The sequence below is a fragment of the Delphinus delphis genome, chromosome 9, assembly GCF_949987515.2.
Source record: "Delphinus delphis chromosome 9, mDelDel1.2, whole genome shotgun sequence".
Taxonomy (NCBI): domain Eukaryota; kingdom Metazoa; phylum Chordata; class Mammalia; order Artiodactyla; family Delphinidae; genus Delphinus; species Delphinus delphis.
The window spans coordinates 51,983,030-52,002,161 of NC_082691.1; the positions used below are offsets into that span (position 1 = coordinate 51,983,030).

General features: G+C 37.1%; 2 protein-coding genes across 13 annotated transcripts in view; one reads left to right on the plus strand and one right to left on the minus strand.

Moving 5' to 3' along the window:
* Nucleotides 1-16,365, plus strand: part of CYP51A1 (cytochrome P450 family 51 subfamily A member 1) — a 31,382-nt gene extending 15,017 nt beyond the window's left edge. The window contains exon 10 of one of the 4 annotated variants that reach the window (XM_060020558.1): nt 16,126-16,365. In XM_060020558.1, coding sequence (XP_059876541.1) covers nt 16,126-16,181 — 56 coding nt within the window. In that variant the 3' untranslated portion in view covers nt 16,182-16,365. Of the gene's footprint in view, nt 1-1,045; nt 2,505-16,125 lie in introns of those variants that run through there. The other 3 variants (XM_060020560.1, XM_060020559.1, XM_060020557.1) reach the window with 3 other exon arrangements.
* AKAP9 (A-kinase anchoring protein 9) overlaps nt 2,637-19,132 on the minus strand; it is a 147,312-nt gene continuing 130,816 nt past the window's right edge. For 7 of the 9 annotated variants that reach the window (XM_060020544.1, XM_060020548.1, XM_060020545.1 and 4 more), the window contains 12 exons: nt 18,570-18,789; nt 17,269-17,419; nt 15,084-15,752; nt 14,643-14,848; nt 14,202-14,307; nt 12,573-12,755; nt 11,302-11,502; nt 10,205-10,437; nt 8,024-8,109; nt 6,719-6,869; nt 6,012-6,151; nt 2,637-4,841 (listed from right to left, as the gene is read on the minus strand). In XM_060020544.1, coding sequence (XP_059876527.1) covers nt 4,807-4,841; nt 6,012-6,151; nt 6,719-6,869; nt 8,024-8,109; nt 10,205-10,437; nt 11,302-11,502; nt 12,573-12,755; nt 14,202-14,307; nt 14,643-14,848; nt 15,084-15,752; nt 17,269-17,419; nt 18,570-18,789 — 2,381 coding nt within the window. In that variant the 3' untranslated portion in view covers nt 2,637-4,806. The remainder of the gene's footprint in view (nt 4,842-6,011; nt 6,152-6,718; nt 6,870-8,023; nt 8,110-10,204; nt 10,438-11,301; nt 11,503-12,572; nt 12,756-14,201; nt 14,308-14,642; nt 14,849-15,083; nt 15,753-17,268; nt 17,420-18,569; nt 18,790-19,132) is intronic. The other 2 variants (XM_060020542.1, XM_060020549.1) reach the window with 1 other exon arrangement.

Here is a 19,132-nt window from a genome sequence, read left to right on the forward strand (position 1 = left end):
AAGAGAAGCATAGAGCAAAGTAGAAGGAAGGGGTACCCAGCTGCCAAGCCCTCTGTGGGTATGCCACCCTCCCAGCACCTCCACATGTTTACTATCCTCGAAGCTCTCTGAACACTGTCCCCTGTCCTGTCCCTTCCCTGTACTTCTGTAGGGATTTTGTGGAGGCTTCATTACATAGGCACGATTGATTAAATCGCTGGTCATTGGTGATAAATTCAACCTCCAGACCCTCTCTCTCCTGGAAGCTGGGGGGTATTGCTGAAAGTTCCAACCCTCTAATCACGTGGTTGGTTCCCCTGGCAGTCACCTCATTAGCAAACTCAACTGTGGTTGAAAGGGGCTTGTTACGAATAACAAAAGGCTCTTTTCCTCTTTGACCTTTATTGCTCTTTTCACTTAAGAAATTCCACAGGTTTGAGGAGCTCTGTGCCAAGATGGAAGACTAAATACGTATTTCTTATTGCAATCCACATTATCACAGTTGCCATACCTTAGTATTAAAGTCAGATTTGAAGTCAGTTTTAAGTCCTGCAACTTGGTTCGTCTTGTTAAGGATCGCTTTGGATATCTTAGTCCTTTGCATTTCTGTATGCATTTTATAATCAGCTTGTCAGTTTTTACACGTATATGACCTTTTAAATTTTGATGTGTTGCTATTTTTGGTTTATTAAATTTCTTTCTCTTCCATTATCATTTGTAATGACATTTAAAGTTTTGATTGGAAGGTTCATATTAACTTTTGACTATTGCTCTCTTGGGACAGAAGTTAAGAATATTCTAGTATATTTCCAGACTAGATTATCATCGTATGTTTCAAACCTTACTTATTTTTAACCTAGATAGATGTTAGGTTTCAAATAAACAATTGGAAAAATGATTGTATAATTACCCATGTGCTGTTTCCCCTAATAACAGACATTAAAAATCTCTTGGGATTTTTATTAGTTATTTACATTCTTTTGAAAAGAATATGTCATCTTTTTACTATATATCTATATATCTGCTATTCACCTTAACTGTAGATAAACAAATTTTATCATTCCAGGCTCAAAGACATGAGAAAGAATTTCAGCCGACTGTTATGGAAATGTTTTCTCTTACAGGGCGTCATCGTTGTATTGGGGAGAATTTTGCTTATGTTCAAATCAAGACAATTTGGTCCACTATGCTTCGTTTATATGAATTTGATCTCATTGATGGATATTTTCCCACTGTAAATTATACAACAATGATTCACACCCCTGAAAACCCAGTTATCCGATACAAACGAAGATCAAAATGAAAAAGGCAGCAAGGAACTAAAATGTGAAACATCACTGTAAACTGCGAAAGCATTGAAGAGAATGAAGTTTACGAAACAACTCCCAGTGTACTTTTTTTTCAGTGTGTAATTTTAAAAGACAGCCAACTTAACTTACAGTTTTTATATTTTAACTGAATGGTTCCATCAAATCCAATGGCATTTCAGAAATTTCCCAATAGTCTTATGATGGATAAAGGAAAACTGTAAGTTTCTATATAGTTGGTTTCCTTTCCTTTAAGGAAATCAGGCTCATTAGTTTGGGGGGGATCTTTGGTAATTGGCAGATTCTAAGTAACACAATTTCCAGGTATTAATTTTAAGAACATACATAGCTCTTGGCAAGTAAGTTCAGAGTGTTCAACTCTTGTACTAGATCTGCAAGTATAAAAGCCCAGTGAAATACTTGGAAGCCTTAGGTTTGTTGGGCAATGTATGTATGTATGTATGTGTAAGGATGGGTGGGTAGGGAATAAACTCCCCTTTAAAGCCTTGGATAAAAGAGAATCCTATTGTTTTGGTATGATGATATTTAGCAATGATGGAGCTATATTGTAGGGAAATATATTTGAAATAACTGGAAGCACTGTCTGTAGGAAATTGAGATCTATGACAATGACTAATTGTTTTTCCTAAAAAATAATTAATATGAAAGACTGCTTGTGTAACTTGATCTTATTACTAAATATTACATATTTATCTGTTGGATAAATTTGTATCTGGTTCCACATAGTTGCATCTGTGTGGAATTCCAAAATAAATTCCTTGAGGGATAAGTTTTGTTCTCTTTGGCTCAAGGTGGTTCCTGCTTCCTCTCCAGAATCTAATTAGGGATGTTTGTTACTAGTTCTGTTAGTTTAGGTTAACAGGCTTTTTATTTTTTCTTTTTAAATACAAAATCTGAGATCAGGGAATCTGGCTTTAAGATAAGGGTAATACGAAGCAGGGGTCTTGGGAGTGTATCACTGGTCAAATTCTGTGAAGCCTGAGTTCAAGAATCAACTCAAATTATAACTGGAGACGTAACTATATGATACCTGTAACTTAACCACGTACTTTGTTATTATAGATGAGGTAAACATACTTTCCCCTATGTGTATTACAGTTCTGTTTAAAAGGCTGGAGGACTCATGTTAAACTCTATTTGTGAAGCTAAAATCTGTGTTGTTGAGTTTTTCACATTAAAATTATCTTTGAGAGTACAGTCTGCATTCACAAATTGTAAAGTGTGTGGTTCAATGAGTGGAATTTAGGATCTAGGAACTTGGATGGGAAAAAAGTTCCATCTTTATTTGTACTTATTTCAAACTGTAATTTAATATTTTCTTTATTTATGAATTTAGTCAACAAACCACACTAGTATTAGCAGTACTCATGATTTTGCAAACAGAAATCACAGGTACTTTTCATATCCCATTATAGATGTTGCAGATCTCTTGAAATATCTTTAACTTTTATCACTACTTTGACATTATGGTATTTATTATAGTTATTAGATCTGCTAGATCTTATTTCTTTACTCATCACAAAAATTTTTTTAAAGTTTGACTATTTCTATATACTTGGTTTCCTTTGCAATACTGTATATTTTATGTCTTTAAAAGCATTATTCTGAGAAGGGATCCATAGTTTCACAAGATTGCTAGAGAGGTTCATGGCACACAAAAAAGTTAAAACTCTGGTAAGCCTGGTCCATGTTTAGTGAATAGTTTTAAGAAGACTTAAAAAGATGTAGTTTTTAACCACAGACCAATTATTGAGAAGCATTAACAAGTTTGACTGCAGAGGCCTAATGTCATAAGGACGGTGATGGTCAAATGATGGGAGTGAAATAGTAAGATTGATCAGAGCACTTGTTTATCTGCTCTTTTCTCCATTCTCTCTTAAGAGTAGAATTGCCTTGAATGGAAAGCTGTGTTTAGCTAAAAATGGTTTTACCCACAACCTCCCCTCTTCAACTGTTTTAGAATACATTTGTAACTTCTAGAACTCCTTATTGGAACCCAGCTGCTAATATGGAAAATTTAGGTAATTTGAAATTTCCAAGAGTGTAGATTGCCTGTTTGTGTTGGTGTAAATCATAGAATATCTAATGGTAAGATAAAATCCTCTGGAAATAAATATCAAATACTGATGGCCATGTTATCAGGAGGACTCTAGTTAAGAAATAACATTGAGATCCATATTATCTCTGTGAAAGCATCTCACTCTGAATTTGGATTGGACAGCAGGAATACTGCTTAATTCTGCTGCATTGTGGTTAATAAAATTTAAGATTCTGTATTATCTTAGTGGGCATGGCTTTGTGAGGACACACCTTTGGATATAAGTAACCTTAAACATAATAGGGCAAATATGGATTAATCATGAAAATACTCATTTGGCTTCTAAAAAACACTATATGTAGACTTAAAGTTGATAAAAAAGGCACATGGAAAAATTCTTTCTCCGTGTAGGGAAAGAAAAATCCCAATAGTAGCTAATTCTAAAATTAGGACAACTTTCTGAATCTCTAAATGCTACATACTTGAGATATATAATAAGGTGATACATACTACTGTAGGCTGAATGTCTGTATCTCCCCAGATTCGTATGTTGAAACCTAATCCCCAATTTGTTGGTATTTGTTAGTGGGGCCTTTGGGAGGTGATTAGGTCATGGTGGCAGAGCTCTCACGAATGGGATTAGTGCCCTTATACCCTTATAAAAGAGACCTTGGAGAGGCCCCTTGCCCCTCTGCCATGTGAGGACACAGTGAGAAGATGGCAGTCTACAAAATCAGGAAATGGGCTCTCACCAGACATCAGATTTGCTGGCGCTTTGATCTTGGACTTGCTAGCCTCCAGAACTAGAAATAAATAGAAAAGAAAGAAATTTCTATTGTTTTTATAAGCCACCCAGGCTATGGTATTTTGTCATAGCAGCCCGAACATACTAAGACATGCACCAAGAACTATGGCTCGTTAAAAGTGAAGAAGGTTCAAATACAGTGTAGTTAAAATGGTGAAGTCATTTTTATTTCAGTACTTGACAAAATATCCCATAAAATTCAAAACTTCTACCATTATACAAAAATAAGTCTCTACAAGTGATATTATCTGTCTTCATCACCAGTAGCAAATATATTAGGCAGAAACATATAACTTCAGTAGCCTTATAAGAAAAGTGCAGGACACCTCAAGCTACACATTCAACAGTAACATAATGCCAAAAGTTTAATCTTTTCACCCATTTGATAAATACACAAGGTTTATAATTTAATCATTTAAATTAGCATTCCACAAATATACATGTAATTTAATGATTATTGTGCATGAATACATACACAATGCTTATATGTACAAATTCCAGTTTGTTTTCATGTGCTGGCAAGGGATTTGTATACAATCATAAGCTGTGTTCAGATTGGTCCCATTGAATATCCACAATACAAAAGCACAAAAGAACCACTGATTTACAAAAGGGAATTTGTTTAAAATCACTTCGATTCATGATGTTTCAAAGGATTATCTTCTCATGCCAGCATGAAACTGAGTTGAACCTATAAGACAGGAACAGGATAATTCAATGATTTCAAATTAGATTGTGACTTATATCAGACTAGTTCATGATGGGCAGAAGATTATTACCCATCATTTTTTTTAAAATGCTTTGTTTTCCTCTAAAAAAGTCTTATTCAGACCTGAACTGATTTTTTTAAAAGGGATTTTTAATATATATTTAAAAGCCATTGTGGCTGGCTCCATAGCAATGCTAAGTGAGATTAATTTTAAGATTCTCTGTAAAGTGCCCTGCAGGTTCAATGTTCTATACCTCTTGAAATATCTTTTGGTCTTCAAAATCTGAGTCTTGTGAAATTTAGATGCTCAAACCAACAAAGCCCAGCTATGATAGTAATAAAAGTTTTCTACAACTACAAGTTTCTTGGGTTAGGTGATTTCTTGTATGAAGAGATAAACTACTAACTTAAATAACTGGTTATTAGTCCTATCTATTTTGTGGGAATAGTAGGAGAAAAGGGTCTCTAATAATAGTAACATACATACATATATATATATATATATATATATATATATATATATATATAGACTTAAAGCTCATTAAATTAAAATGATTCAAAATCTTTGAATCGGAGTGAACTGAAGAGAGATGGGAAAAGAGATTTTTCTCACAATAAACAAGGAAGGGAATCCACTTCTACTAATAATGAAATTTTTCTGCGTGTGTTTTTGAGCAGAGAAAAATAAAACGTCATTCTTACAGTCTTTTGAATGGGATGGGTTCCTTGGATCATACGTAAGAGTACAAGGTCTTAGTAGAGATAATGGCTGCAGTAAGTGCTTAAAGTACTTGCATCCTCCTCTCATCTCGCTATCCCTTATTTGCATGCCTCACGATGTATTACTTAGGAACAAGTTCTCTAGCAGACTGTGTAAGCTTCAGAGTACTTTGCACATTGGTGCTCGTCGTGCATTTCCCCTAATCAATCTTTTCAATGAGATGAGCAGAAATTTTGGGGGGCTGAGAATGGGATCCAGGGTGATAAATCATGTTTTGTCTTAAATTCCTAAAGTCTAGCCTGGTAACTCAGGCACTGAACTGTAAGATTTGATTATCCTAATGAGGAAGGTCAAGGAATTTCAGAAAGAGAAAGTGTTCCAGGTCTATCAAGCACTACGGTGCTGCCAATACTTGGTTAACCTGAGGGTACCTGACTGTACAGTTCCAAGTCGTCTCTGCAGTGCCTCTAGCCGAGTGATATAATCTGTCAGGGCTCTGTCAGGATCGTAATTCTGAAGCTGAGAACATGCTAAGGAACCAGGATTTAAATCAGCTGGAGGACCTGGGTACCTATGAGATTAAAAATACAAACATGAATCCCAATTATCCAGAAACAATACAAGTAACTCAGCCTACCACGACCCTGCCCTCAAAAGGTAGACCACTTGTACACTGCTCAATCTATATACCCCATACTACTGAGTCTGAATCATGTGGAAAGGAAAAAACTCTTCGATAAATTCAAAGCAGCTACTAAGTCATCAAAAGAATGTCCATCCAGTACACTGCCTGTCGCAGAGGCCATCAATAAAGGCTGCATATGTATAAATGCATCTTGCCCTGCAAACTTTAGAGGTGTTTTCATAATTCCAGACTCTCAATTTTAGTTAATACCTTTCTCAATGTCTAGCCACAGCATACATACTAAATAACACTTGATCAGCTCTGCTTCCTATACCCTTGGAAACCAGTTACAAATTCAAAAACTGTTTTTGATTCTGAGCTTTAGATTATGTAACTAATACATAACTAAAGACACATTTAGTTATTTCAATGCAAAGAAGTCAAAGCCCTAACACTGTCCTTCATTCTCTGTTAAGTATTAGTATATTAGTATAGATTTCATCTAATTCTTACCTATTTTGAAATGGTAAAGGAGACCTTGGATAGTCCAGATCTGATCTTGAGCGATACGTACTATGTCTTGGTTCTCCATATAGCTCCAGCCCACCAGAAGAATGATAAAATGGGTCAGTCTTTTCGGCACCTAAAGTAATCCAAAATGTACCTTGTAAAGAAAAAAAATAGCAAGCCCTTGAAAAATTTCTACAAAATGGATAAGGGTTCAAAAGACTTACTATACTGTACTACACTACTATCTCCTATGTATAGTTACTCAATTATTCTTGCTACAGGAGAGAAACAATAGTACAGCTTGTTTCATTTACCTTTGGATATTAGTATTTCTGATAATCTGGAACTACACCTCTAAGAAAATAAACTATTTTAGTTTTTAAAGACCGCTTCTTAGTTTTAACTAGAGGTGAAGTGAGGGGTGTCTGTGTGTGGTTTGACAGAAAAGGCAATGTGGATAAAAAATATTAGATGAATACAGCCAAGTCCTTTTATCACTCTAGTATACTGGCTTTTACTGGAAAAAACTTGAAACCAAGATATGCTAACTTACAACACAGAATTCATTATGGTACAAATTTCATCTGTTTCAGTATAAGGAGGCGTATTTCAAAAACATTTTGCTTAGAGTACCACATATATTTTCCTCTTTCTCTGTGTAAAACATGTAAAAGTGGTGTACTACCAATACATATAGATATGCTGTGTGTCTATAATTCTGTGTGCTCCCCAGCTTTTGACCTCATCCTTTTGCCTGAAATGTTGAAGCCCTAATGTTTCAGTGTAGAGAGAAGGAATTTTAACTGTTATATCACCTACTGGAAAACAGAAACCTGTTTGAATATTGCTAAATTGTGAAAATTTCAAATCAAAACTTTCATATCCTAGAGTAACAGCAATCCTATCTTGAACCAGAGCCTTAAACGCAGTTGTGCAAAGAGTGGGCTCTGGAGCCAGACTGTCAGGGTTTGCTGCTGACTCTACCACTTCCTACTGGGTAATTTGGGACAAATGACAAATGCTTTCCATGCCTCAGTTTTTCGTCTGTAAAGTAAAAAGAATAGTAACCGTACTTAAATCATAGGATTATGAGAATACACGGAAAAAAGCAGGGCCTAGTGTGAACTAAGTGCTCCATAAATATCAGCTCTTATTACTCTTTAGAACAGCAAGGTCCCCAGCTTTGTTAGTTATAAGGGCTTTGTCTTTGGACAACACAGGTCCCAGAACACATTATTTGGAAGGTATTACACATGCAGTAATTTTAGAGCATCATCAACATAAGAAAAAATTCTATTTTGACTTCACCTGGATTCAATCCAAAGCCATCCCTGTTAATATTGATGGAACCAGAACTTGTGACTCGATGCCACCGTCGAACCAAAAATTTCATTCTAAAAAAGATCCCAAGAAAAAATTTCACAGAACATCTATAGTGTAAAGAGTATAAACATACACTTGCAACAAAAATCAAGTCATACGTTTAAATATGAATGCAGAACAAATTTCTATATAATCACATGACTGCCTAATCTAAGATTATGCAAATGTCCCCTGGTTTGTGGCAAAATTGACTGGAACAGAAGAACAGGGCTTCCCATGAGGCACCAGAGGTCTCTTCTTTTGCCAGTACCAGGTTCTGGTTTTAGAGGTACATGGGACATAAAGAGATGAAGAGCAGGGCTTCCCTGGTGGCGCAGTGGTTGAGGGTCCGCCTGCCGATGCAGGGGCCATAGGTTCGTGCTCCGGTCCGGGAAGATCCCATATGCCACAGAGCGGCTGGGCCCATGAGCCATGGCTGCTGAGTCTGCGCGTCTGGAGTCTGTGCTCCGCGAAGGGAGAGGCCACAGCAGTGAGAGGCCCGCGTACCGCCAAAAAATAAAATAAAATAAAATAAAATAACAGATGAAGAGCAAAAGCAGAAAAGGTTAATTGGATGGGCAAAGAAAGGGTGAGAAGAAATGAAAAGAAGAAGAATGGAGACTAAAGGGGAGATGAGATGGAAAGAGAACAGAAAGACCCTTAAATTGGCAGTAAGAGAGAGCAGGGAAAACTGGAAAAGGAGTGAGGCCACGTAATCAGGGATGAAAAGCAGTGATGGCTTCAAAAGGAACAGGGGAGGCTGTGTCACAGCCCAGCTGTAGCGAGTTGCTGCCTGCCCCGTCCTAGCCCAAAGAGCTTTCTGGAGCACCAGGTTTGACTTCTTAATTCCAACTATTTTCAAGGCTCAGTTTTAGGAGGGTCAAAATACAATAAACATATAAGAGGTCAAGAAAAAGAGGGTGAAAAAGTGAAGTCCTTCAATGGCAACTGGCTTTCATGGAGCCTTCCCGAATTCTTGAAATCGAAATTAATAGCTAACTCCTGTGATCTGTCATTTAGTGTCTCCTAAGTTATGTGCATATTGGTATGCCCCACTAGAAAGTGAGCTGCCTTCAGGGATTTGGGCAGGGATTATGTCTTTTTTCTTTATCAATGCATCTCCCAGCACTTAACCCTGTACAAGCTGTATAAGGTGATGAAGGGAATGAAAGATGACAAAGGAAAAGGAAAAGATGAGGAAGGAAAGCTCTTTGCTTTCTCCAACCTTCTAATTCTTATGCTACTGCCAAGAAAAGACAGAACCAAAAAGGACGCCATTTGGCAAGGAGTCTGGGAGACACAACAATCCGCAGGCTGTAAGCCCCTGGCAGTATGGAGGCTGGCCTAGAAGGGCAGTGAGGAGCTGAAAGCCAGCAGATGCTACCCAGCACACAAAAACATAAATCACACCTCTTATTCTGCCTTCGTGGTCTTTTGAGGTACTTGTAAATAACCTGAATATAACGGAATTGGGTAATACTTAAAAAAAAAATTTCCTTTGAGACTGTCTGGCTCCTACAGAAGTAAAAGGGAGAAGAAGCATGGAGAAGGTATCTAGGTGTCTGGGTATAACCAGCTAGCACCAGAGTTCCTAGCTTGGAACTACCAGAGCAGGAGTGACAAAAGCAACAGCACAGTCCAATGCAGAGTCAGGCCAGGGCTTTCTGTAGCTGGGCTGTGAGAGTGGGTTGTTTTAGTAATGAAGAAAATGAACGTATGTCAGCCTAAGTAACTTTTCAAAAAACATTTTTCTCTCTTATGATCTCTTTTATTTATATGTCTGAACTAGTTCATGGACTTATGCAGATTAAAAAAAAAAAAAAAAAGAGACTAAATAAATAAATAAATTAAAAAAAGAAAAGAGAGACAACCCAGATTGGATGTCCCAGCCGAATCACTGGCTGCCTGCCTCTGGGAGGGCCCTTCTCATAGGCTCTCTATAGTATAACATAAAGTATCCCTGACTAAAGGATGAAAACCTAGAGAGAAGTAGGCATGTTTCAGTGATGGCAAGTGTCTTATACTATATGAATATGGAGCACAACGGGCAGAGAAAAGAGAGAGAACTGAAAATAACTAATCTCTTTAGAAAGTCTATTAAAATGCATTTTCTTTCAAGTATTTTACCTCGAAATTGCCATGGACACTCTGACAGCTGACCGAAACCTGGTGAAGCCCTTTGGACGGCTGGTGATCACCTCTAGATCCGTGAAGGCCGGATGTCCCCCCATTCGGGCAAGCAGAGCCAGGGTGGCATCCTCACATTCCTGGAACCCACCCAGTAACAGAAGCAGGTATTTCTTTTGATAAATGAGAGCTTTCCGAAAACTTTCTGCCCTCAGGTATTTGCCATAAATTCTCTATGTTTAAAGAAAAGAAAAACATAAAGACATTATTAAGAAGTTATTCAAACTGTTCTCTAGGGGAAGATAACCTAGACTTTATTTTAAAAAAGTGGCAGTAGTAGAATGGCAGGTACCCTATCACTGTTTTCTACTTTATCAACAAAGGTAAAAAGTAAAGTTAAACCTTTATACTTCTGCCTCCCTTTAGTGAATGGATTTTAGCTCCTATTAATCATATTCATTGCAAAAATTTTTGTCTTTGCATTATCACCTGAGTTTAATTGTATAGAGCTACTTTATTAGTATCATCACTGATCTATTTAACTTTTTCAATGTTAATGTTTTCTGTCCCTTTAAGAGTCATAAATTTATGTTCACTCCATAGCTGGAATAAATATTCCAAACATTTTCTTTCCTTCCTTGTTTTTTTTTGGATTTTATGTTAACTGATTAAGGTAGTTGTACTACAATATTCATCATTAGTCATTAGAGAGACTATTCAGAGGGCTTACCACTTACAGAGCATGATCCTCTAATATCGACAGTAGTAGAGAGCTTCTGTTGGGAGTTGAAAAGCTAACTTTCTGTTGGTCTTTTAGGGATGAGACTGTGGGAAGTGGGACCATGAGCTCAAGGTGCTGCCTCTGTGACCATTAATAGAACTTAATCTTGTCCCAAACCCGGACATGCTTCACCACAATTTTTTTGTGACCAGCTAGAGATCTGCATTCAATGACAGACTGAGTACAGAGACCTAGAGACACAGCCTGAGTGCCACCTAAAATTCTTTAGTCTGACAATTAAGGTTAGTGATAGATGAAATAAGGCAAAAGCAGAGGACCAATTCTAGTATACATTTAGATGGAAGATGTCTCCTACCTTTACAGTGGCATGCTCAGAGTCAGGGCTCAGATTTTGAAGTAAAGCTTCATTTCTTAGTTCAGCTTTTAGTTTGTACACTTCAGCTTCTGCCCGTTTCAAGGATTTCTGGAGAGTCAACTTTTCTCTGTTCCAGACTTCTTTTTCTGAAGCAATGATGGCTTCAATGTTGGGGCCACCACTGAATGAAAACCTAGAAGACTGCAGAGGCCAGAGCCTACTTACATGATTTTAAAGAACAAGTTTCTGAAGAAGAATCTGAATTAAACATATTAAAGGTATCCCTATGAGGGTTATAGAATGCTCAGCTTTCCAACCTCAGACAGGGAAGTTCAAAGCCAATCTCAACTGACATTAAAGAATATCCACTAACTTTTAAGTTTATGACCTTGCTGAGTAGATTAACTTTACAACTAAAAATCCGTGTGAAAGCCTGGCCCCAGAGAAGATGTTTGGATTAGTAGAGCTTTCACCTAAAAAAGTCTAGAGACTTTTTTTTTTGGCTGTGCTTCACTAAAGGTTATCAGGATGTTAGTTACCCGACTAGGGGCTGAATCCAGGCCACAACAGTGAAAGTGCAGAGTCCTAACCCACTGACCACCAAGGAATTTCCGTTTTTTTGCTTGTTTTTTTTGTAGACTTTAAAAATGGACCATCTGGGTTCAAATGTTGAGCCTGTGCCTGAAAAAGTACACTGGAGAAGTGGGGGAAAAAAACCCAACTTGTACATAGGGAAGTGGGTCTCTATAGAAGCTGTGTGGATGTGTTATCATGCATCTGACCACACAGTTGGTCTTACAGGTCCTTCCTATCTTTATATTATATAACAGAGCTAGCAATTTAGTATTTTGTAGTTTTTAAATGGAAAAAATTTAAATAAATTCCCAGAGTAGTTTATTAGACTGAAATATGTAATTTAATGGCATTTTCCACTTCAGTTATGAACACAATTACTGATAAATAACTGACAAGAACAGGCAGAATGCACATGTGAACACTTCTTCACATGTATCTGCAATCGGTCCATAGGTAGCAAAGTACTTGGCTTTGGAGATAAGTATATCTTGGTTTGACTACTGACTTCAGTTTTCTGAAGTGCAAGGCAGGGTGTGGATAAGAGATTCTGAACATATATAACCCAGAATCTGGCAGAGAAGGCTCCCCATAAATAAATAATAGCTATTATTATTACTGTCATTCCTATAAAATTTTCCAGTGATCCTACTAAGAATCAGATGCTTAGTATGCTGTCATGATAAAAACAGACGTACATAATCTCTGCCAGCTCCTGTCTGTCGATAACACCTGATCTGCTCCTCCAGCTTCATAACCATGTTTCTTAAATCATTCTTTTCTTCAGTCAGTTGGCTGATATGTCCTGTCAGCTCAGTATTTTGTCTTAGTAGTCTTTCAGTTAATGAGCCACAAGAAGTACTTGGGGACCTTAAGGTAGGCTAAAAGACAAAATGGCAAAAGGTCATATAAGCACAAACTTTTACAAATAATGCATATAAAATGTGAAGTCACTGAGAACAACAGATTTCATGAAGAAATAGTGCTTGAGCTGCGTCTTAAATAATAAGTAGGACTCTACTAGGCAGGAAAGAAGGGCATATTAAGCAGAAGGAAGAGCACATGTAAAGGCACAAAGGCTTGAGCGTGAGTGTGTTGCTTTTAAGGAGCTAAAACACACCCGTTAAGATTAAAGGTTGCTTTCATTTTATGGATAATAGACCTAAATGTAGGGAGTGAAGAGCCATGAAAGGCTTTAGGCTGTAGCATGCCATAAACAAAATTTACGTGTGAGAAAGATTCCTTTGATAGTACTGCGCAAAGTAGAGTAAATTAGAGGAGAAAGATCCTGATGTCAGGCAGACACATCAGGAAGTTACTGCCAACAGTCCAGGTGAGAAATGCTGAAGGCCTGAATGCAGGCAATGACTAAAGGCACTTAGGAGGAAGAGGGCACAGGTCTTAGTGACTGCTTGGATGTGCAAGTAAGAATGAAGGAAAGGGTCTAGGGTGACTTTCAACTCTCTAAACTGGATGATATCATGACCAAAAATGTGGGTTTGGGACAGGAAGGAGAAAAGGAAGACGATGCTCAGTTTGGATTGTGCCTGTGAGATTCCTAAAGGGGTCACTATGGGGTATGTTTCCCCAAGGAAAGATGTCTCATAACTAAGTGAAAATATAAACCTGGACCACAGGACAAAGGTTTCAGAATAGAACCATAGTCTACAAGAAGATAAGCTCCATAAAGGTGAGATTTTTACCAGATTTGTTCACTATAGCCCCAGAACCCAGTATAGTACCTGGCACACAGTAGGTGCCCAATGTAAGTATTTGTTCAATAATTAAGTCTACTGAGAATTCAGGCTGTGGAATGAATGAGCTTTCAGTTAGAGGGAAAAAATGGATGAGCATAAGAAGAACTCATGAAGATGATTGATGAAAGAAATGGAAGAAATGAGAGAATATTAACACAAAAGGAAAGGAAAGAGAGGGTATTTAAAATGGAAGAGGTCAAAAGTGTCAGATGCTACAAAGAAGCCAAGAATGTCAGGGACTGAAAAGATTCACCAGATTAGTCAATTGTCAACACACTGGTAGCATCCTGAGGGTGGTTTCATGGAGTGGTGAGGGTAAAAGACAGACTATTCTTTCAAGAAACTTTTCATAATATAATAAGAATTATAATTACTCAATAATGATAATTTTGTTTCCCCTCAAACTTTCACTACCTTCTATTGGGGAAAGGCAAACATTATTATTTTAAATAAATGAAAAGATATAATTAAAACTCTTTAGAAAATACAGTGCCAGTTTCAAATGATTCATATAATTTCCATTAAATCTTTGCTCTCGATACTATAAAAAGTGTTTTTAGAAAGTTTTACCTCTTCGCCTGGCTGGCCACTTAATTTTTGTAGTTGTAAAACAATTCCATCAATATTTTCCTGAACCCAAACAAAATCTTCATCATCTGCTGTTTCAAACTGTAGTCTTCAAAAAAAAAAAAAAAAAAAAAAAAGGGCAAAAAGTCAAAACATATCATCTCAAGGAGCAGTGTTGACTGACACAAACATTACACATCAGGCAACACTGCTTCACCTCTTACTTCTCCTTTACATTAAGTGTTCTCTTTCCCTGAGTCAGGATGTTAACGATATTTTTTTTTCAGGTATATGAGTTTTGTTAAAGAATATCACCTCCTAATGGAAACATGAATTAACTTTAAAATTTGAATTTCCCACCCCTGGCTAGCTAAGAGTGAGGGACAGATTCTGTCCAGCTTGTCTAAGAATGCCATTTCCAGAGGTCAGGCAGAAAATTCTAACCTATTGGAGGCTTTCTGGGCTAGATGCTGTAGTTTTGAAGCCACACGTTGAAGTTTTTGTCTGATCATTTCTAATTCATGATTATAGCCAGCTCCTCCTCCATTCATTTCAATCATTTTAGGATAGCTTGATTCCTTTGTCTCTCCTATTTTCTGTTGAAGAACCCAATTTCTGGTTCGATCATTGGTTAAACTCCAAGTGGTTGGCTGGCAATTTTGGACAGAAAAAGAAAGAGCAATCATTATAAAATAAATAGCACATCACATTCTTTCTTAGGGGAACACAGTTATTGTTTTTATTCCAAATAAACTTCTATAGATTTCATTTTTAAATGATTTGTACATAGCTATTTAAATAATTTAATCCAATATCAAAATTATATATGATCACATGGCTACAGTATTCTTTTAAAAAATATTTTAAAACAAAATGTCCATTTACCTCATTAAGATTCTGATACAGAATTCTTCTACTTTCTCGTTTTTCTTCTCGTTCTAGTTCCTGCTTTTGGAATTCCTGCATAATTCCTTGCAGTCGTTTCCCTTCAAGGTCTAACTTATAAACTTGTTGCCTTTTCTCTTCCAGTTGGCGCTGAAGATCTTCCACTTTGGACTGAAGCTCATACATTTTTTTCTGTCCCTCAGTGTTGGCCTCTTGTTCTGTCTGCAATGTCTTCCTGTGAACCTGCCTATCCTTTTCCATTTGCTGTCTTGTTTGCAAAGAATCCAGTTTATATTTCTCAGTCTCATTTAACAATTCTACTATGCGACTGTGTTTCTCCTCTAGCTGTTTCTGAAGCTCTTTAAGGAGGTCCTCAGAGGGTAAGGATGGCCGAGACTGCCCACTATCATCACTGCTCTGTAGCTGTGCATGTAATTCCCGTTCCCTATCCAGGGTACTGCTCATTTCCCGAATTCGAACTTTCTCAGATTCAAGAAGTACTTGAAGCTCCAAGTTTCGACCTCGTTCTTCGGATAACTGGGCATCATGTAGCACTCTTTGTGATTCTATTTTCTGCTGTGATTCATTTAGTTGTTGTTTCTGTTGTTCCAAAAGCTGATTTAGCTGAATATTCCTTTGTTTCTGACCCTCAAGTGAAAATTTCAGATCCTTGTAGGAGAAAGTTGAATTTAAGAATTTATGGTAATATTATGGAGAATACTTTCAATAATATTAAGTATACAATTGTGCCTTTATTAATACTAAGTTGATAGTATCTGGTAAAAGAACTGATTATCCAATTTACTAACTTGTATTTTCAGTGGTTAGAGTGTAATTATTTGGACAGCCAGTTGATTTTCATCAAAGAATATCAACAAAATAGAGCTAAGCTACGTAATATTTTCTCTCCCAACATTAATCATATCTGGTTAAGAAATATGAAGCAGAGTACATTTCTTCTAGGATTAATAACCTTTAAAAATGAAAGTATTTCTGGGCTTCCGTGGTGGCGCAGTGGTTAAGAATCTGTCTGCCAATGCAGGGGACACGAGTTTGAGCCCTGGTCCCGGAAGATCCCACATGCTGCGGAGCAACTAGGCCCGTGCGCCACAACTACTGAGCCTGCACTCTAGAGCCCACGAGCCACAACTACTGAGACCGTGCACCTAGAGCCCGTGCTCTGCAACAAGAGAGGCCACTGCAATGAGAAGCCCACGCACCGCAACGAAGAGTAGCCCCTGCTCCCCGCAACTAGAGAAAACCCACGCACAGCAACGAAGACCCAATGCAGCCAAAAATAAAAACAAAATAAAATAAATAAAGTTAAAAAAAAGAAAATAAAAGTATTTCTGATATAATGTGATGGGAGTTCCTGAAAACCTTTGAATTTTCCAATACCATACCACATAACTAAAAATAATAGGGCTTATGAGGAGAGCAGGTTTAGGGACAAACTACTCAAAACCTATAAAAATTTGTAATGATTAAAAGAATAGTAATCAATACCTGAGGAAATAACATGTCCTTGCTAGGTAGAAAGCTCACTGTACCTGGAGGCTACCATCCATGGTGGACATTAAAAAAAAAACCAAAAAACCCAAAAAAGTAACAGGGCAGAAAATCTGGATTCTGGCTACACAGTCTTTTAGCACAGAGCTAGCGAGTACCAGGATTATGTGGATAGAAGAAGAGCTCCGAGCCAGGGGGAACTGTTAAAGTGGCACTGCCTGCAGTACAACCTGCTTTGAGCTGTGAGCTGTGCAAGGCTCGGGTGTGCCTCTCTGGGAGAGAGCCCAGCGTCTTAAAATATAGTAGCAAGGGCTCCTGCTGCCAGAAAAGTATCGCTGCTCTCCTTCCCTAGGAGAAAACAGGAACCTAAACTACTTCTGCGTTAAAAAGACACAACTGCCATATTTATCAAATTATATATGCACTAATTCAAATTCCTAAAACACATGCTGTAGCAGAACAGTTTCTATGCATCCTTGGATGCAACAAAACAAAAAAAGATCATACCATTAGCAATTCCTGATAATACTTTAGATAACATTATAATATTCAACACATAGTGAACGACTTATTATACCTAATAATGAGTCTAAGGTCAACATTATAGGAAGAGGAATGTCTCTCTTCTATCACTGTGGAGTTTTTCACAGATAGTTAAAGACAAAGATAACAATACCTCAAGTTCTTCTTTATCCCGCTCTTCACTGCGTCCCAGCTTGGCTTTCTCTTTCTCCAAAGCCCACTGGAGCTCTCTGGACTTTTTCTGTTCACTTGCTAATGTGTCATTAAGCAAATGTACTTCATCCGTTTTATCTTTAACTTCCAACCTAAATCACAGAGACAAATGAACTTTCATAAAACTACTTTGACCAAGTATATTATTGACAGAGAACAGCTTCCACTGAAAAGTGGCGGCATATTATAAACTAGGTGGCGCTTCCCTGGTGACTCAGTGGTTAAGAATCCGCCTGCCAATGCAGGGGACATGGGTTCGATCCCTGGTCCGGGAAGATCCCACATGCCGCGAAGCAACTAAGCCCGTACGCCACAACTACTGAGCCTGCGCTCTAGAGCCCGTGAGCCACAACTGAGCTCACGTGCCACAACTGCTGAAGCCCATGTGCCTAGAGCCCGTGCTCCACAACAAGAGAAGCCACTGCAATGAGAAGCCTGCGCACCACAAGGAAGAGTAGCCCCCACTCGCCGCAACTAGAGAAAGCCTGTGTGCAACAACAAAGACCCAATGCAGCCAAAAATAAATAACTTAATTAAAAAAATAATAATAATAAAAAATAAACTTGCTAATAGGAAAATATAAACCTGCTAATAGGAAAATATAAACCATGTAAAGATTAAAGATTTTTTGACTGGGGTTCAGTCAAATTAACTGTTTCTAGTAATATAACTAGATATAATATAACTATTATTTACCATTGTAAACAATTTATTGTTACAAAATAATATGAATAAAAATTTCCTTTAACTTCTACTTAACATAAGAACCATTGTTTGTGTGTGAAAAAGTTCAAAATAATTGACTATACTTGTAATGTGTCCTTGGCAAGCAGAATATCTCAGTATTTACACCAACAAATTTATCCTTTTTACAAGCATTATCTTCAAAAAATTTTGCATATTTTAGCTAACTAAACCATGAATTCCATTGGGATCATAAATATCACTACAAATTACTTGGTGGTAAAATGATGGTCAAATTTATGTATCTTATACAACAACAAGTCTCAAACAGAACTGAAGCCACGTAGAGAATATGCCAAAATACCTAATCATGAGTTTATCATTTGGAAAAATTTTGGGTGCTTCCTTTCCACTGTAGTTTTTCCTATAAGTAACAGTTTTATGTTATTTAAATATTATATACAATGTTACATTTTTGTAAGATATGCACAATGTCTGTGACAAAAGTACTCCAAGTCCTTCACTAATACAGGTTTATAATTAGGAAGCCTGGCACACCTGAATGCCTCTAATTCCTTTAGGTGCTTATGCTGTGCCTTGAGTGTTGTTTCTAGTTCCAGTTTAGCTTGTGCAAGTTCACTTTTCAGTTCAGCAACCACCATTTTCTCAGAACTCAGTTGTTCCTGAAGTTCTGTTGCTCTGTCTTTCACACTGCTGAGCTCCACTTGCATCTCCAGCATTTGAGACTGCTTCTGCTGCATATTATATTCCAAGAGTTCTAAATGAAAAATTATTAATATTTAAAATATGATCTAGCAACTCATATTTGGCTTACATTTTGTTGATAATAACTGACTTGTTATTTAAGAGATTACTATAAAGTAAATGTGAAAAGATTACAGCCCCCAAAGTTAACAATTTATATAAATACATGCATATGCATATTTTCCTCATAGTGCTATATTGTCAAGATTTCAGAACTTTGTATAAATATATAAGGATGATAAAAACTTAACAATTCATTACTGGATACAAGACTTGAAATTAAAAAAAAACCTTGAGGTGTTCACATAATACTATAAATAGGAATTTATATTTGTTCATTCAGAATTTTGATAGCT